The 18,510-nt window shown below is 44.8% G+C and overlaps 1 protein-coding gene across 5 annotated transcripts in view; it reads right to left on the bottom strand.

Moving 5' to 3' along the window:
* Positions 1–18,510, bottom strand: part of RGS12 (regulator of G protein signaling 12) — a 184,608-nt gene that overhangs the window by 103,021 nt on the left and 63,077 nt on the right. For all 5 annotated transcript variants that reach the window (XM_078003006.1, XM_078003011.1, XM_078003005.1 and 2 more), the window contains one exon: positions 7,719–7,835. In XM_078003006.1, coding sequence (XP_077859132.1) covers positions 7,719–7,835 — 117 coding nt within the window. The remainder of the gene's footprint in view (positions 1–7,718; positions 7,836–18,510) is intronic.

Here is an 18,510-nt window from a genome sequence, read left to right as displayed (position 1 = left end):
CACCATCATACCTGCCTAATTTTTTAATTTTTTGTAGAGATGGGATCTTGCCATGTTGCCCAGGCTGGTCTCCAACTCCTGAGCTCAAGCAATCCTCTTGCTTCAGCCTCCCAAAGTGCTGGGATTATAGGCATGAGCCACCGCACCCAGCTGATTTAAGTAAATCTTGGATAAATAAGTTGGTTTTAAATTTGTTGATAAAATAAAAATAGAAATGTCTTCAAAATTGTCAGCATACATTTTTGCCTGGCTTTACTGGTCAGACAGGATTATGTTTATCTCTGGTAGACGTCTTAAGGTTATAAAAGTATGAATCCAGCCTAAAGACACAATTATCTTTATTTGTATAACTTTTTAATGACTAAGACTAACATTGTTAGTTTAATAAAAATTGCTGTATCTTCTGTGTTATCAGCAAAATAGCCCTCTATTTATGTTTCTTGGGTAAAAACCTGATATTCGTGGGCTATACAAATGGTGAAAAGGGAAATAACTTGAAATGAAGACTAGCTTTTTCTAATATCTCAGTTTTCATAAGTAACCCAGGTATGATTATTAAAAATAAATAAATTAGGTAAATGTAGATGGGAAAGTGCTTATAAAAAACTGCCATGTAATCTGAAATCTTAAAGTTATGCTACGTTAAATTAAATGATAGATACTCATAAAATGTCTACGTCATTTCCATATAAGATAAAGTACTAAAACATAAATTGCTGAACACAAACGTATGTTTGTTCTTGGCTTATTAAATTTTAGAGAAGGACTAAATATTTTTGCCTGTTAATACACAAAGTAATTATGTTATGGGAAAACATGTTTACAAAAATTATAAAATGGTTCTCATCTATAAAATACTGATATGTGACCAGCAGTTTAAAAGTTTCTTGCTTCCAAGGTTTTCACTAAAAATTACAGTTACTAAGAGTTAAAATTCTAATATGTATGTGTGTGTGTATATATATATGTATATATAATACATTCTAATATGTATATTCTAATATGTGTGTGTATATATGTATATATAATACATTCTAATACGTATATTCTAATGTGTGTGTGTGTGTGTGTGTATATATATCAGTATACAAAGTATACCAAAAGTAAGATACGTTTCTGATGAGAAAAATTATGAGAGGAATAAAAATGTATTCTTTATTGAGAAAAAAGAGTAATTTTGTCTAGTTTGGAGATTATTTAAAATTGGTTTCAAAATATGGGTTTAGAAAGAAAAGACAAAGAAATCACTAAGTAGGAAAGAGAGAGATGTGAAGAAAGTTATAGGTATGTAGATGTATTTTAGTAAGGAAGGTTAAAAACAAAAGTGAACAATTTTGTATGAGAAAGACTCCTGTGTGGTCAATTTTTGTCCTAAAGTAAAATGCCTGTTTTTCTTAAGAAAGAGGAAGTACAGAACAAAGCAGAAAGGCTTAAGGATGTCGTCGAAGGCCTATACAGGTCATAAAAGGTCTGCGAAGGGTGAATTTACGAAATAAATTTTATATGATTAAGTTGGTTATAATTAGAAGAAAATTATAATTCTTTCTAAAGACCAAGCTTTAATATTAAAAATACACTAATACAAAGCAAAAAACATGGTTGCTTATGTTAGAACAACAGGATTTTCTTGAAGTATTGATCAGCTATTAGTAAAACTGCAGGACATTTTGATTTTCAATTCTGAAATACGTTTATAAAACAAGCTTCTGAACTGCAGCTTTTTTCTATTTTAGTCTCCATCTAATTTCCCTCCTTTCAGGTTAGAAATGCTGTCTTCATTTAGAATGGTAATTTCATTTCTCCAGGCAGAGTCTTCCTCTCAATGTGGATCTGAGAAGCTCGGCTTTGACCTGGCCTTGCTGCGCGTGACTTGCAGGCCGCATCATCACTGCCTTCCGCTCTCTCCCCTTGAGAAGCTGCAGCTGCTTGCTTGGCTGGGCAAGGACTCTTTCCTTCAACTTTTTTGTCAGCTCCTGTAACTTTTGTCTCCAGTTTTAACTCTGTTACTATGGTCTGACGCACTGTTTTCCACCTGTATAACTCGATTCTGTACATTCGGCTTTTCTGGATGTGTATGAATTGTGCCATGGAAGCAGAAAACTTCTCACGCTGTGACTTAGAGCCATGTACTGCCCTGCTCAAGGTACTAACTGTCACATTTACGCTCCTCCATGATATGGTGCGCACTTATAACCTTGGACACACTCTTCCTATGTCTCATTAAATTCAAGTACTTTTCATCAGGTTCTACTTCCAGGCAAACCAAATGGGCTTCCCACAACGAGAGGCAATCACACCACAGGAGGTTTTCCTTTACCTTTCTGGTAACTGGCCTACGAAATAAAGATTTTATGTTTTATCAAGATAATTTCCTGTGCTGTCTTTATTAAGTTTTTTTATTTTTTAGGAAAACGGAGCTTTGAGTGGGTTGTTTGTTTACATTCATGGAGCGCCCTGTGTTGCTTTTGAAGTCCTTCTTATTCAGGTTAAATGAATGACTATTATCTAATAGTGACCTGTGCTCCTGTTTTCATCACGTGTTTTAAATCTTTTGGTATCTTTGATGGGCTTCCCCAAGATACAAATTCTAAATTAAATCTTTTTGACCCATAATTAGCTTTAGTATTTTCCAGTCAAGCTCCTGGAGAGCCTCAAAGGACGTATCTCTAATCTTATAAAGACAGTAAATTATTAGGCTTATCTGGTAAATTGTATAAAAAACACTAAAATGATACGTGATGCTAGACCTTCCTTCAGTCACATTTACGGGTGTGTTTTTGTAGGAATGTTCCAAAATTGTATAAAACTCTTAGAAATCTAATATGCCATAACTCTGGTTATCATGTTGTATGCTACAGAAATAGCCAGATTTCCTTGTCAATTGCTAATTATAATGAACTTATACCAGATTTTAAACCACGGCTATTGTTTTTCTTATCCATTGTTATTGCTTTCATTTTTCTCTCTAAAAGTATTTGCAATCAGATTTCATGGAAAAGACTCTAAGAAGTACTCTTTTTTTTTTTTTTTTTTTTTTTGAGACGGAGTCTCACGCTGTTGCCCAGGCTGGAGTGCAGTGGTACGGGTTTCTAATAACTTTAAGATCGACAGACTAACTGAAAATTCTTCAGAACTCTAATAAGGAAACAGACGAATTTGTGAAACTACTTATCAAGAGCAAGCAGAACAAAAATTAATTACACGAGATTAAATAACTGATGAGATGATTTTATGACTTCTATTTGAAACATTGTTGGTTCTTTACTTAAATGTTTGTTTTCCAGATCTAAGGATGTTTTCTCTTTTTTTTTTTTTTTTTTTTTTGGAGATAGAGTCTCACTGTGTCACCCAGGCTAGAGTGCAGTGGTGTGATCTCGGCTCACTACAAGCTCTGCCTCCCGGGTTCACACCATTCTCCTGCCTCAGCCTCCCAGGTAGCTGAGACTATAGGTGCCCGCCACCACGCATGGCTAATTTTTTGTATTTTTAGTAGAGACGGGGTTTCACCGTGTGAGCCAGGATGGTCTCGATCTCCGGACCTCGTGATCTGCCTGCCTTGGCCTCCCAAAGTGCTGGGATTACAGGCGTGAGCCACCGCGCCCGGCCAGGATGTTTTCTTTCTTAAACTGTCTATAACTTAACAGCAATCTGGTAAAGTATACTTCTGTGAAAACAAAGTAAAAACATTTGCTTTTTCTCCCTACTCAATCCCTCCAAAATCTAGAAACTGTTCACAAGTATTCTTATGGCAACATGGTTATTTACAACAACAACAACAACAACAAAAATCTGTTCCCTCTTTATAGCAGGATACAACAGAAACCACTGGTTTTGTTCCCAACGCCATGTCTGGAATCTCAAATTTGAGAATGTGCATAGAACACCCTGCTTCAAGGGCTCCAGCCTCACAGCGGGTAAGTAAAAACTGTCACTTCCTGTCAGGCCCAGAAACCTTAAGACTGTAGGAAAAATCTATAGTCTGCCTTGGTTTGTCTTCCCAGCCTCAGGAGGCTGTTAAAATTGGAGTGATTTTTTTCTTGTGTGATCAAGGTAGAGAGAAGAAGCCATGCTTCTGAAGAAAAGCTGCAATACTCCTGTTATTAGATGGGAGCCCTGTGCACTGTTTCCAAGCTCCCCAAGTCTTCCAACTTCCTCCCATCCAACTTTCTTCCGTAGAATTATTAAAAGCAGAGAACTACTCTATGCCTGAAGCCCTATAAGCTGAATCTAAATGAATTTTAAGGGACAAATCTCATTCCTGATGCATGGGCCACACCAAGAGTTCACCAAACCACTGATGCCACAACCAGAGACACTTAGACCACAAGACAGGACTAGAAGCTGACAGCTTCATGCCGTGGGCAGCTTCTCCCAAGGCACTGGAATAAGACTCCATTTGATAATGAGACATTTACCCCTCTTAATGCCTACCTTTTTGACTCAGCACAATAATGGTGTAATCGAAATTTCACAATCAGTAGCTTTTGCTAGGAACTAGATAGAACCCGAAGAGATCCTTGAGTCCACCTAGTGGGTGACTTCGGCAACATTCCTAACACAACTGGTGCTCACTGCGCTTTAATCCAACTCAGTCATGGGGCACTAGATGACAAAATTGGTCTACATTGTCCATTGCGTAAAGAAGGAAACGTCTGTGCTATTGCTAATACTACACGCTAAACCTGGATAAATTCTTCTGGGAAAATTAAGGCCCATATACCCAAAATGAGAAAACGGGTGTGGGCATGGTGGCTCGTGCCTGTAATCTCAGCAGAGGTGGGAAGATAGCTTGAGCCCAGGAGTTCAAGATCTGCCTGGGCAACATGAGAAACCCCATTCTCCACAAAAAGGAAAAAATACACACACACCAAAAAAGGGAACAGGCCATATATTATAAAAAGTCTCACCCAGTTTTCCACGGTCATTTGATGTATTCAATTGGTTGTCTTTAAGCCTATGTTCATGACTCAAAACATTATGCAACCTGGGATTGTCATATTATTATTAATTTCACTCTGCATTTTCCCTTTTTAAATTTTTTATCTGTTGCTTAAGGCTCTGCAGAAGTACAACTCCTAACAGAATCATGTTGGCCCAGCGTGTTGAGATGATGCCAACATCCATGGAACAGACAAAACCATACTTAACAGTGGACTCAGGTAGACTGCACCTGAGGGCCACTCCCTCCACACCTCCCTGGTTGCTCAAATGTGGATAAATGAGCTCTGACACTGACTCCTGGTCACAGTCACCTCCTGCTGATGTGGAACCAGACCACACCAAACTGGGACAGCTCCATCCCAGCACCAAGGGCAATCAAAGCCTGACTGCAGGTCAGCTATGCTTTTGGAGAAAGGTCTCAATTAAAAGGGGGAAATGCGAAAGTTATCAGAATGAAAATGCAGTCACTTGTATTAAAAACCCTAACAAAGTGTTATAGAGCCAGAGAAGGCCAGGAAGGGAGGGTTCTCATGCTCATAGACCTGATAACAAATCCATCACAAAAGACTGCAAAACCACAACCTTGCACACAGCCCATCTCAGCCTCACATACAAAAATATTCCTCTGAAGACATCTGTCCCGCAACTGCCTGTCCAACCTTGGACTGGTACCACCCTTTTTTAAGGCAATTATCGCAAAACAATCTTGTGATCCTCCTCATTTTTCCTTTAAAAACTGCTGTCTTCCTTGACCTCCCTGAATATTCATAGTTTACTACAGCATGCATATTCTCATTGCAATGCCTATTCCCAAATACTAATAAATATCGTTTTCTTATGGAGAGCCTTCCTCCGTGTTATTCAGGACGATGGGCTCAAGAGGCAGACCACCCCTCACTTGGGAAGGCTGCTCAGATCCCTCTTCCAGGACTCATGGAAGGTGGCCAGCAGCGAGCAGGGCCCACACAGAAAAGGGCAGGCAGCCCTGCCACCTGGGCCATCCTCCTTGGCCCCAGTAAGAGAGTTACAGCCAGGAAGTTTAAGGTGTGGGGCAAAGACAGCAGGGACCACACGCCATGTGGAAAGCAGCAGGGCCCTGGTGGAGAGGGAACATCCACTGGGGACACCCAGTGATTAGATAATGGAGCTGTCTACCAGGAGCATGGCACTGACCCTGGCATGGGGCAGGCCCAACAGCAATCCACCATGAAATAGAAGTTTGAATCCAGCAGGAAAGGGGCAGGTTGCACAGAGCACGTGGCCCAGACCCACATATCATTCACCAGGGTACCAGCACAGCTCTGTCAGCCCACACCTAGGGCCACATTGTGAGTTCCTCATGACCAACAGAAAAGGAGGAAAATGAACAGGACTCGCGCACAGATGGTCAGCTCAGCATGGCAGCATGAGCCAAAAATGGTCCCGGGGTCCTCAGCCTCAAGCTAGGCCCTGCCTTAGGTAGCACACACACCTTTTGTGTCTTCATCAGCAGCATGGGCACCCCATTGCAGCTGATTCTGATTGCTGCCCGCCCAGATACACCATGCTAGCCCTGACGTGCCCTTCGAGTTCCCCAGAGAGACCAAGGCTAAACAGGCCATCCAAGGGCAGATTCCTATTTGCAGCCACAACTTGCCAATCCTCAGGACCCCTGCCATCCCTGAAGCCACCTGTTCTCCTGGAAGAGCAGGAGCTGGAGCAGTCAGTGTGGATGGAGCCTGGCCACACTGCTCACGCAGATCCTTCCCAGCTAAGAACACTCTTGCCCCATCCCACAAGCGCTGAAGGAGACATGTATAAGATGCTGTATGGGTAGATTCTCTCCCACTCCCACTGAGTGTCTATTGATAGCAGAAGGCATCAATCATCATCGTATACTCATAGCAGAATGCCATACAGCAAGTAAAAGGACTGGACTGAAACTCCAAGAGTAAACTTGAAAACATGACACAATGTTCTAGAATAAGACATTAATAAGAAGACATAGAATACAGCTGCACCTGTAGGACATTTTAAAACACGCCAAATGAGACAGTCAAAGGATCAGTGGTTGTCAGTGTTCAAGGGGAGGGTGCAGGGTAAACAGGTGGGGCACAGAGGATCTCCAGGGCGGTGGCTTTTTCGGTGATACACAACGGGGGGTGCACGGCATGGGACATTTGTCCAAAGCCACAGAGAGGACAGCACAGGCGGGAACCCTCGTGTGAGCTGTGGACCTGAGCTAATAATCATATGTCCACCCTGGCCTGTCAACTGTAACAAACACCCACACCAATGCAGGACATAATGATCCTGACAGCGTATTTTTAACAAGTGGGTGGGGGCATAGAATTCTCTGTACTTTCTGTAAACCTAAAACTGCTATAAAAAATAAAAACTTTTCATTGTTCTTTACAAAAGAAGCACAGATAGAAGAGCCACACAAAATGACACTTACCCATGTCTGTGGATCACGCCCCATCTTTAAGGGGGCAATGACAGGCCCTACCTGGTAGAGTTTTTGTGGGAATTAAACCAGTTCATTTCTAGAAGTGTTCACTGGAGTCTGGCTCACAGAAGAGCACCCCAGAAAGCCTGGTGACAGCTCAGACACATCACAGGGTAGAAAGGTCCCCAAACATGCATGGGATGCTGTCCCTCGGAAAACAGGGGTTACCACTACAGAGGGGGAGGGAGGAGACCACAGGGACTCAAAAAAGAGCCAGACATATCTGCAAGGTGGATTTGCATTTTTCAAAACTTGAAGGAGAAAAGAAGAAAAATGAAAATTAAATTACCTCAAGATCATCAAGGGAGCGAGTGATACTGAATCTCTTAGATCTCCCAAATGATCTCCGAGCAGACGTGCGTTGAGAAGGCTGAGTGAGTCCAATTCCCCGCCCAAATTTTGAGCCCTAAACACAAAGAAAAAAGGCATCAGGTTATTCTTCTGGAAAGAGATGTTTAGTCTTGTCCAATGCATGGCACAGTAGAAAATCAGGGAATACTGTGGAACAAAGACTTTTTAAAAAGAGAGATTTAAAAGTCATCCCAGGGTAAATCTTATGTTAGGTACATTTTATACAAGAAAAACACGCAAAATTAAAAGAAAAAAAAAAAAAAGAGGCATCTCAGGATCGTCAAGTATTTGCTCTGCCAACTGTGTGCCTCTGACGAAGCCTCCACCTCTGTAAACACAGAACGGGATGGCAGCAGCCCACCCCACAAGGCTGTCACCCAGATCACATGAAATCACGTGCAAGGGTGCTTGGAAAGTGGGCACAGGACTTTCAGAGTAAAGATGATTAGTACGAACGCAGGTTTTCAGCAAAGTCGTGCTTTTTCATAATTTTATAAGCACTTTAGGAAATGAAAGAATCCCTAAGCATTCAGCTGGTGTCTGAAGACCCAACCAACTCTGGCGCAGGAAATAACCGGCTATTAAAACATCCTGTCTGTCTTCCTCCAGGAAATGACCAGAATTAATTCAATTTGACAAACATCTATGTTGTGCCTATCATTATGCTGGACACTTCCCCAAATGAGAAACTGGCTCCAGCAAATCAATCACCACCACCTCCTAAAAACAAAAAGCATCACAGCTGGGAGCTCTGCTTTCCTGAGGACTTGGGATCCTAAGTGACTAATTTCAGGCTTGAAGGAAGGGAACCTGTTTATGTCAAGATTTCGAGCCACTTTTGGCTCTCCACCTGCATAAGAGTCTTGTAGAAAACCTTGCAGCAATTCCTTGTAAGGCCCTGGGGAAACCTGCAGCATGCCTGCGCCTTCCTGGAAGCAGATGGAGCAGGCCTCCCTCCCACTGCTCTCCCCTCTCTCCCTGCCCCCCGCGCTGACACACCCCACACAGCCCATCATGTCCTCAGACCCATTCCCGCCTGGGTCTCCCTGCACTGGGCCGCTCCTCCTCAACTGAAAAGTCCTTCCTTCCCCACCCACTGTCATGGCCCAGCCCCACATCACCCCACACCTCCATCCTCCACCCTTCCTTCCGTCCACACTCCCATCTCTCCACCCTCCCCTCTGCCCACACCCCTAAGGACGGGCAGAGGGGTGGCACTATCCTCTTGGCAGGTGAGAGGTGCAGCACCCAGGGCCGTGGCTGCGGGAACACACGAGGACGCTCGGGAGGACGCCACCACTGGGCCCCCGCCAGGCCGGGAGGAGGCTCTAAGGCTGTCATCCTGAAAGTGGCGATGCCCAGCAGAGGGCAGCCAGCAGGCATAGGCCTAGAAACACAGCGGCCAGGCGCCAGATGGACCGGTCAGCACAGGTATCAAGCACACACCAAGCTGAGTTACCACAGTTGCCAGCTCACTGCAAGGCACTAGTGGCACAACTGCTTGTTCTCAAACTAAGGAGCAGGCCCCCATGCACGCTGCACCCCCGAGGCTGGAGAATGCACCACACTGGCCTGCACTTGCCTGCCTGCCGCTCCCACGGGGCTCAGCTCAGGCTCCCGCAGGCTCCTGCCTACTATAAATCAGCCTGTAAGACACTCCTTGGAGGGAACCTGTGGTCCCATTCAGACACAGATGCGGCTTCCTGGTGTCTCTGCTCCCAATGGCAGGCACCTTGGGCGTCCTGCCACAGAGGGCTCTTCTGTGGTGACTGATAAATTGCCACCCCCGCTCTCTCCTGCTTAGGCCGGCATCCGTGTCCATGCTCTGGATCCACACCCTCCTCTCACCCCTCCGGCTCACATTCTCTCTGAAGCATGCACTTCTTTGGTCACCTTTTGGGTTCCTTGCTAGCAAGTTAATGAATCTGACAGATTCTTGAGAAAAATTTGGCTAAGAAATTTCTTTTTCAAAAAATGTACCCACAGCTGACCTGAGCTGTAACATGTACCTGGAACCCAGCAATCCCCTTGCAGACCTACAACCCAGCCTCGTACACATCTGGCCTCCCTGCTGGTAGTCCTGTTCCCATGCCCGCCCCATGCTAGCCAGGCTTGGTGCCCTCAGAGGATCCCGTGTGGCACCCTGTGCTGCTGGCGGGGGCTCCCCGGGTACCCACCTCGTGGTCTTTGTGCATGTTCTTCCCTCCCCTGACCCTCAACCCAAACAACCTCTCTTGTAAGAGACCTTTAAGCCCCCATCTAAGTTAGACTCCCCAGCGTCCTCTCTCCAAGCCTTTGGTCTTTTCCCTCCCACCAATGACACTGCTGTCAGCCATGAGGCATCTCCCCTAGGGGACTGCCATGGGACAACAGCAGCAAAGCCCTTCGCTTCATCTGATGCTGTCTGAAAACTTGCTGCCCAGCACAGCGCCCGGCTCCTGGCAGGTGTGCGGCCCCAGCAGAGGGGAGGCCTGAGAAGGTGCTCAGCAGTGCTCGTGAGACACACGACACGGACGCCACAACACGGGGGACTGACTGCCCAACAACGGGGAGCGCAGGGCACCAGTATGGCATGCAGACGTGTGTTACGGCAATAGCAGTAACGGGAAACGTTCAGTCCACTGCTAAAGCAACGAGTGACTTTGTTCTCATTACAGATTTGCTATTCTGTATCTTCTGCTCTCGGGAAGGGTGGGGAATGAACCCATGGCTTTGTGAGATTAAGGCTGTCAGAATCAAAATGAGTGACTTGTGTTAAAAACCCTAACAAACAGAGCTGGGGAGGGCCATGAAGGGAGAGCTCGCACATTAGTATGCCTGGGAATAACAAATCCATCACAAAGACTGCACAAACCACAGCCGTGCACACAGGACATCACAGCCTCACTCAGAACACACTGTGAGGACATCTGCCCAGCAACCACCCGCCCACCTTCAGCCTGATACCACCCTTGGTGCTTAATGATCCTTGTCGCAAGGATAATTATCTCAAAACAATCATGTGATCCTCATTTTTCCTTTAAAAGCCTTTGTTTTCTTTGGCCTCCCCAGCTATGCACTGTAGACCATGGCAAGTATCTGCCACTCCAATGTCCTGCTCCCAGATAAACATCATTCCTTTCAGAGAGCCTCTCACTGTTATTTAGGTGGACAGTGATAAGAAAATTTAATTTTTTTTTTTTTTTTTTTTTGAGACAGGATCTCACTCTGTCACCCAGGCTGGAGGGAGAGGTATGATCATGGCTCACAGCAGCCACGACCTCCCAGGCTCAAGTGATCCTCCCACCTCAGCCTCCTGAGTAGCTGGGACCACAGGCATGTGCCACCACGCCCAGCTAATGTTTGTATTTTTTGTAGACACTGGGTCTTGCTGTGTTGCCCAGGCTGATCTCAAACTCCTGGGCTCAAGCAATTCGCTCACCTCAGCATCCCAAAGTGCTGAGATTACAGGTGTGAGCCACCACACCTGGCAGCCCTGACCACGCCCCGGGTGAGCGGCTCTTCCACAGTGAGCCTTGAAACTTGTTCCCAGCACAGGCAAAAGAAAGGACCTGTGATGCCTGGCCACACGTGGATGCGCTGTGCGCTTTGGAGATGTAAAGGAGAAAGGAAAAGTCTAACAAGCAGACAGAAAACAATTCTTGCAAAAAACTAAATCAACTCTCGGAACGAGGGCCAGTAACAGATGTCACACTTCCACAGCAGGGAGAGACCAGCGTTTATTCGTGTTTCTCAAATAGACAAAGTTTTGTAAATTAATAAATTCAGATAATCACCACCGATTTAGCACCCCCCCCACCCCCCGCTGGTGGACATAATCTCAACTCTTCCCCAAAGAGTACTAAACAGGGAAGACAATAATAAAAACGGCCTAAAAGGCCACTTGTTTCAAACTCCAGCTTTTAAGTTGAGAAGACTCCTCACAACTGTCTGAGAAGACAGGTGGCCCCCAGAGCACCATCTGCACCGCACAGCCTTTGGCCACCGCACCCAGCACTCAAGGACACTGAGTGGAGCAGACACCGCCTGCTGCCCTCAGAGCCCGGTCAGCCTGGGCTCCCAGGCATCCAGGATGCAGTGAGCCGGCATGAACCAGCTGGCTTCAGGGAGAACCAAGGACCTCAGGCCAATCAACCTACCTGGCTACAGGGTCCCAAGGGATGGCCGGTCAACCGGCATGACTATCACAGACAGGCCCAGAAAAGCGTCAGGTCCCCTCCAAAATAAAACCGCTAGAAATGAGGGGAGGGGGACAGTAGAACCTCACCCCCTGCTCAGGTACCAAATTTCTCAGCCACTCTTGGTGCCAGCAATGAATTGCTGAGCACAGTGGCTCACGCCTGTAATCTCAACACTTTGGGAGGCCGAGGCGGGTGGACCACCTGAGGTCAGGAGTTCAAGATCAGCCTGACCAACATGGAGAAACCCTGTCTCTACTAAAAATACAAAATTAGCCAGGCATGGTGGCGCATGCCTGTAATCCCAGCTACTCGGGAGGCTGAGGCAGGAGAATCACTTGAACCCGGGAGGCAGAGGTTGCAGTGAGCTGAGATCACACCACTGCACTCCAGCCTGGGCAACAAGAGCAAAACTCTGTCTCAAAAGAAAAAGGAAAAAAGAAAAAACAACAAATCATCCCATGCAACCATCAGTTCAGAGCAAAGAATAATTTTGGCACAAGAACCATTCCAATGCCTCAATCCACGGATGAGAACCAGGAAGTCAGGGAAGCAAATCTGCTCAAAGTCACACAGCTGGTGGCTGACCTGGGACAATACCCAGCTCCAGCTGTGCTACTGCACTGCTGTTTTTTATTACACTTTCAAAATAGTTATTCAATCTGATTTTAAAATCCAGATAACATAAAATTTACCACATTAGCTGGCTCAGTAGCATTAGATGTGTTCGTAATGTTATGCAAGCACCACCACCGTCCTCCAGAACTTTTCATCTTCCCAGAACGAAGCTCTGCCCCCATTTAACATACACTCTCCATTCCGCTCCCCCAAGCCCCCTCTCCCGCTTTCTGTCTTTATAATTTTGACTGCTCTAGGAATCCCATATAAGTAGAATCGGATAGTATTTGTTCTTCTGTGACTGGCTAATTTCGCTGAAGTCCTCAAGGGCCGTCCGTGTTGCAGTCTGTGTCAGAATGTCCTTCCTCTTCAAGGCTGAATAATATTCTGCGGTATGGATGGACCACACTGTTTATCCATCACCTGATGATGGACATCTGGGTGGCTTCCGCCTTTCAGCGATTACAATAATGCTGCTATGAACGTGTGTATAAAGAGCATCTCCTCAAGACCTTGATTTCAATTCTTTGGGTATATATGTAGAAGCAGGATTGTGGGCCATGCGCTCATTGTACTGTTCATTCTTTGAGGAGCCACCACACTGTTTCCCACGGTGGCTGCAGCACTTGGCATTTCCAGCAGTGTGCCAGGGCTCCAACTCCTCCGCATCCTACCCAATACGGGTCATGTTCTCTCTTGTGGTGGTGGTGGCAGTTGCTTTACAGTAGCCATCCCAAGGAGCGTGAGGTGCTACCTCACTGTGTGTTTAGTTGGCACTGGCCTAATAATTGATGATGTTGGGCATCTTTTCACATGCTCATTAACTATTTGTGTATCTTCTTTAGAGAAATGTCTATTGAAGTCCTTTGCTCATCTTTTTAATTTTTCTTTTCCTTCATTTTTTTTTTCTACTTCACAGTTTCACACTGGACCTTTGCCCATTTTTTTTTAATTTTAATTTCTCTTTATTTTCTTTTCTACTTCACAGAATTCACCCTGGACTTTTGCCCATTTTTTAACTGGGTTGTTTGTTCTTGTTGCTGAGTTATAGGAGTTCTCTATATACTCTGCATATTAGCTCCATATCAGACACATGGCATACAAATGTTTTCTCCCATTCTGTGGGTTGCCTTCATTCTGTGGGTTGTGTTTTTTAATGCATAGAGTTTTTACTTTTTTTTTTTTTGAGACAGAGTCTTGCTCTGTCGCCCAGGCTGGAGTGCAGTGGCCGGATCTCAGCTCACTGCAAGCTCCGCCTCCCGGGTTCACGCCATTCTCCTGCCTCAGCCTCCCGAGTAGCCGGGATTACAGGCGCCTGCCACCTCGCCTGACTAGTTTTTTTTTTTTTTTTTTTTTTAGTAGAGATGGGGTTTCACCGTGTTAGCCAGGATGGTCTCGATCTCCTGACCTCGTGATCCGCTCATCTCGGCCTCCCAAAGTGCTGGGACTACAGGCTTGAGCCACCGCACCCAGCCAGTTTTTACATTTTGATGTAATGCAATTTATGTATTTTTTTCTTTCTTTACCCACACTGCTAGAACTAAAAATTCCTAACCAATTCAGTCTAAATGAACACTAGTCCATAAGCCCCAATGGGGCAAGGACCGTGTCCTGGTCACGACTACACCCTCACCCCTCCCACAGTGCTTGGTGCATACTAAGTACTCAGTGAATACTTACTGAACAAATAGACTGTAGGCAAGAGAGTATATAGCTTACAAGAGAGACCAGATAATCCGAAGGTATTTCCAAAAAGAGGCAATATAGAGATTTACAAGGAGGCAGATTTCTAGCTCACACCTTCACATCTCCTGCTATATTCTTCTGGGTTTACTCAGCAGACAGAAACCACCTGTGGTTCTAGCAGAGAGTCCCATGTAGAGAAGGGGTAGCTTGGTATTGAGGGATGGAAAGGCAGAGGGACTCTGAGATGCCATGGAGTAGCAACCTTGGGAAGCAGCTGCCACCCCAGGGCTGGGGAAACGCGGGGAAGCAGAGGGAATTACTCCAACTCGGCAGCTCAGAGGAAAAGAGCCAGTGAAGCTGGGGCCCAGACCACTGAGGGGCATGGGGCTCAAGCCCTCAGGTTGGGGCCCAGACCACTGAGGGGCATGGGGCTTGAGCCCTCAGGTTTTGTTTGTTTGTTTGTTGAGACACAGTTTCACTCTGTCACCCAGGCTGTACTCCAGTGGTGAAATCTGGGCTCACTGCAACCTCCCACCTCCCAGATTCAAGCAATTCTCCCGCCTCAGCCTCCGAAGTAGCTGGGACTACAGGCACACACCACCATGCCCAGCTATTTTTTTTGTATTTTTAGTAGAGATGGGGTTTCACTATGTTGGCCAGGCTGGTCTTGAACTCCTGACCTCAAATGATCCGCCCACCTTGGCCTCCCAAAGTGCTGGGATTATAGGCATGAGCCACCGTGCCCAGCCCAGTTTTTTGGGATTTTTAGAGTTGGGGGTCTCACCCTATCTCCCAGGCCGGAGCGCAGGGGTACGATCACAGGGGAGGGCAATTCCTGGCCTCCCAAAGTGCTCAGATTACAGGTGTGAGCCATGGCGCCCACCCCATCCATTGTTTCTGAGGGGCCAGGAGGTTGGCGCAGTGAGCTGGGCAAACTGCAAACTGAGAGGTGAAGGAACTGCCCCTGTGGGGGTGAAACGTTGCTACGGTGACACTCCAGCCTTGCCAGCTCCAGGAAGCACCCCTGGGGATAGAGCCTGACAAGGATGCAGCTGTGAGCAGAAAGGTGGTGCTGAGACCCTGTTGGTGTCATAGAGGGTGGGCTTAGGGCTGAGGGCAGTAAGCTGAGTAACCAGCACACCTGGTTAAATCTGTTACAACAAAACTCTATGCGGCAGGAAGAATTCTAAGCCCAAAAGCAAAACTATTTTAGAATCAACAAAATTCCATTTCAAACATAAAACTAGACAAACTTACAGCAATGATTATGGAGCAACGTGTAAGGAACCAAAGAAAGGTTTCCAGGTCATAGCAAAGCACCTTTTGTGAAATGAAGAAGAAAAATGTGCACAAAGACTGGGTGTCCCATTCAAGAAAGAAAAAGATGAATATTATACATGAAAAGACATTTAGGTAGAGATATTAATTTAAATTATTCCAAAATATCTTAGGGCCTACGATGTCCCAAGCAATTGGCGAAGACTAGAACCTTTAAAGACAGAAACAAAGCACATAATTGCTTCACCAGTAAAGGAGGTGGGTGTGGACTAAGGAAATAAGCCAAACAGGCTTGAAATCAAAACAAGACAAAAAATAAGGCAAGAAAGCAGGGAGGGAGAACCTAGGAAAAGTGGATTTACAGGAAGAATGCAGTAATATCCCAGAGCCAAGACTCAGTGTGCCAGTCACCCAATACATCAGTGACCCACATCTGCCAATTCAGCCTGATCTTCTTCTTGAGCTGTCAGAAGAATCTGCCACTTGTAGTAATAATTCGAAAACAGAAATGGAAAAGCTTAAATAAAAAGGCAAAGTGTTGACTCAGAAAAAGCTGGTTTCACTAGATTAATAATAGACAAAACAGGCTTTATCCCTAATTTTAAAATTTTTAAATAAAAAATTATTGAAATCCTCTGGAAGGAGGAAAAAATAAAAGATTCAATATACAAGGAAAAGGAGAAGGGAGGGAGAAGAGAAGGAAGAGGGACAGCAAAGTTCTACCATTAATTTTTTATGTTTTGTGAGACTACAGTAGTCTTGATACCAAAACTCAACAAAGATAGTGAGAAGGGAAAGTACGAGATAGTCTCACTCAAACACAGATTTTAAAATTATACAAAAATAGTAGTAAACCAAATACATCAGTGTATAAAAAGATGATCATAAGTTAGGTTTATCTCAGGAATGCAAGTATGGTCTACCATCTGAAAATCAATCATTGTAATTTGCCATGTTAGCATCAAAAGGCAGAAACATGATCTCAATGAATGCAAAGTAACAAAGAAAAGAGCTAAAATTTAACACCCATTCATGAAAACAAGTATTAACAAATAGGAATGAAGGGAACTTTCTTAAACTTAATAGGGTAGCTAGACATAAAAAGCAACTAGTCAATTACACTCCCATATATCACATGAGCTAGCATGTATAATTTATTCTATTTTTATTCCTTTTCCAATCAGCTTCCTCAGGTTGAAGCCTTCACAGTTTTTAAAAGGTACCATTTATAATGGCAAATAAAATCATAAGGTACCAAGAAATAAATCTAGCTAGAGAATCAATCTAATTAAAGATGTTTATGAAGGAAATTACAAAGTTTTACTGAAATAAACCAAAATGAGAGAGAAGAGAGATACTATTTGCATGGATAGGAAGGCTTGATACCCTAAAGATACCAATTCCTTAAGCTGATCTACAGATTAAAACACAAAATGTCAATAGCATTTTGGGGAATCTGTAAACTGGTTGTAGAATCTACATAAAAGAGCAAGGCCCAAGCACAGACAAGAAAACCTGCCCTGTAAGACCTAAAGACTTACTATAAAGCTCTAGTAATTTTTTAAAGTACAGTTGGGGATACTGACTAGGAAAGAACAGAGAACCAAGAAACAGACCCACACATACTTGAACACATGATCCATGACAGAGGGGACATTGCTGATCTACGTGGAAGGATGAGATTTAGTGCTAGAACCACTGGTTACCCACAGAGAAAAAAACTAACTTTTGTCTTACCTGATTCTTTTCATAAACATTAACTCCAAGGAACTTTAACGGGAAAAAGGGAGAAAATCATTTTTGACCTCAGGTAGTAATAAATGTATTAAATAAGACACAGACCAGGTGCAGTGGCTCATGCCTGTAATTCCAGCACTTTGGGAGGCCAAGATGGGAGGATCACTTGAGGTCAGGAGTTTGAGACCAGCCTGGCCAACATGGTGAAACCCTGTCTCTACTAAAAATATAAAAATTAGCCAGGTGTGGTGGTCTGTCTGTAATCCCAGCTACTTAGGAGGCTGAGGCAGGAGAATCGCCTGAACCCGGGGAGGTGGAGGTTGCAGTGAGACGAGATCGCACCACTGCACTCCAGCCTGGGCGACAAAGTGAGACTCCACCTCAAAAATATATATATAAGACACAAAGCGTAAACTATAGGAAAAAAGATTATACATCTGGCTAGAGAGTGAAAACAGGAGTCATGCCCAGGGCAGGGACACGTGCGACACGCACAATCAGCCAGGGACTAGCAGCCGGCATCTATCATTCCCGCAGTCCATGAGGAAAAGACAGCCCGAGAGGAAAGAGGGACGAAAAAGTGTGAGTAGGTGCCTCAACAGAGAGGAAACGCAGAGCCTTATAACCAAAGGAATGCAAATCAAAGCCAGATGAGATACCACTTTACAACTCCCAGATTGGCAAAAAATTTAAAAGTCTGGCAAGCATACCTGGAGACAGGTACAAGAACGTTCACTAGTGCATTATTAGTAATTTTTTAGTGGCTCTGCGTATGTAGCAGTAGATTCACGCAATGGATTATACAGAGTTAAAATGAACAGACTGCAACTACCAATAACATCATGGATAAACCATTGAAATAACATGAAGTGATTAAAAACAAGTTGCAGACAACCGTGTTATTAAGCCATTTCTATAAAACTGAAGCAGCAGCAAAACTAATCGATATACCGCCACCGATTCCAACTCTTCAGACATTTCTGGTTCTGCCGGGACATGGCGGCCACCTTGCTCTGAACAGTCTTACTTTCCTAGAAACCCCATAGAGCATAAGCCAATAGTGAGGGGGCCACACTGGTATCTGCCCCTTTGCTCACAGATCCTCTACCTCCATGGCCCCGGAGCCATCTGTCCTACTGATCCCAGCTTCTCAGGGGGCCCCTGCCCTATTCCAGGATGGTGGGGGCTTCCGCCCACTGCTTCCCAGCCCCTCCACAGGCCTGAAGCTGTCCT

Source organism: Macaca mulatta, chromosome 5 (genome assembly GCF_049350105.2).
Source record: "Macaca mulatta isolate MMU2019108-1 chromosome 5, T2T-MMU8v2.0, whole genome shotgun sequence".
Classification (NCBI taxonomy): domain Eukaryota; kingdom Metazoa; phylum Chordata; class Mammalia; order Primates; family Cercopithecidae; genus Macaca; species Macaca mulatta.
The sequence above is the reverse complement of the archived record's forward strand: the minus strand, read 5'-3'. Positions and strand labels throughout refer to the sequence as shown.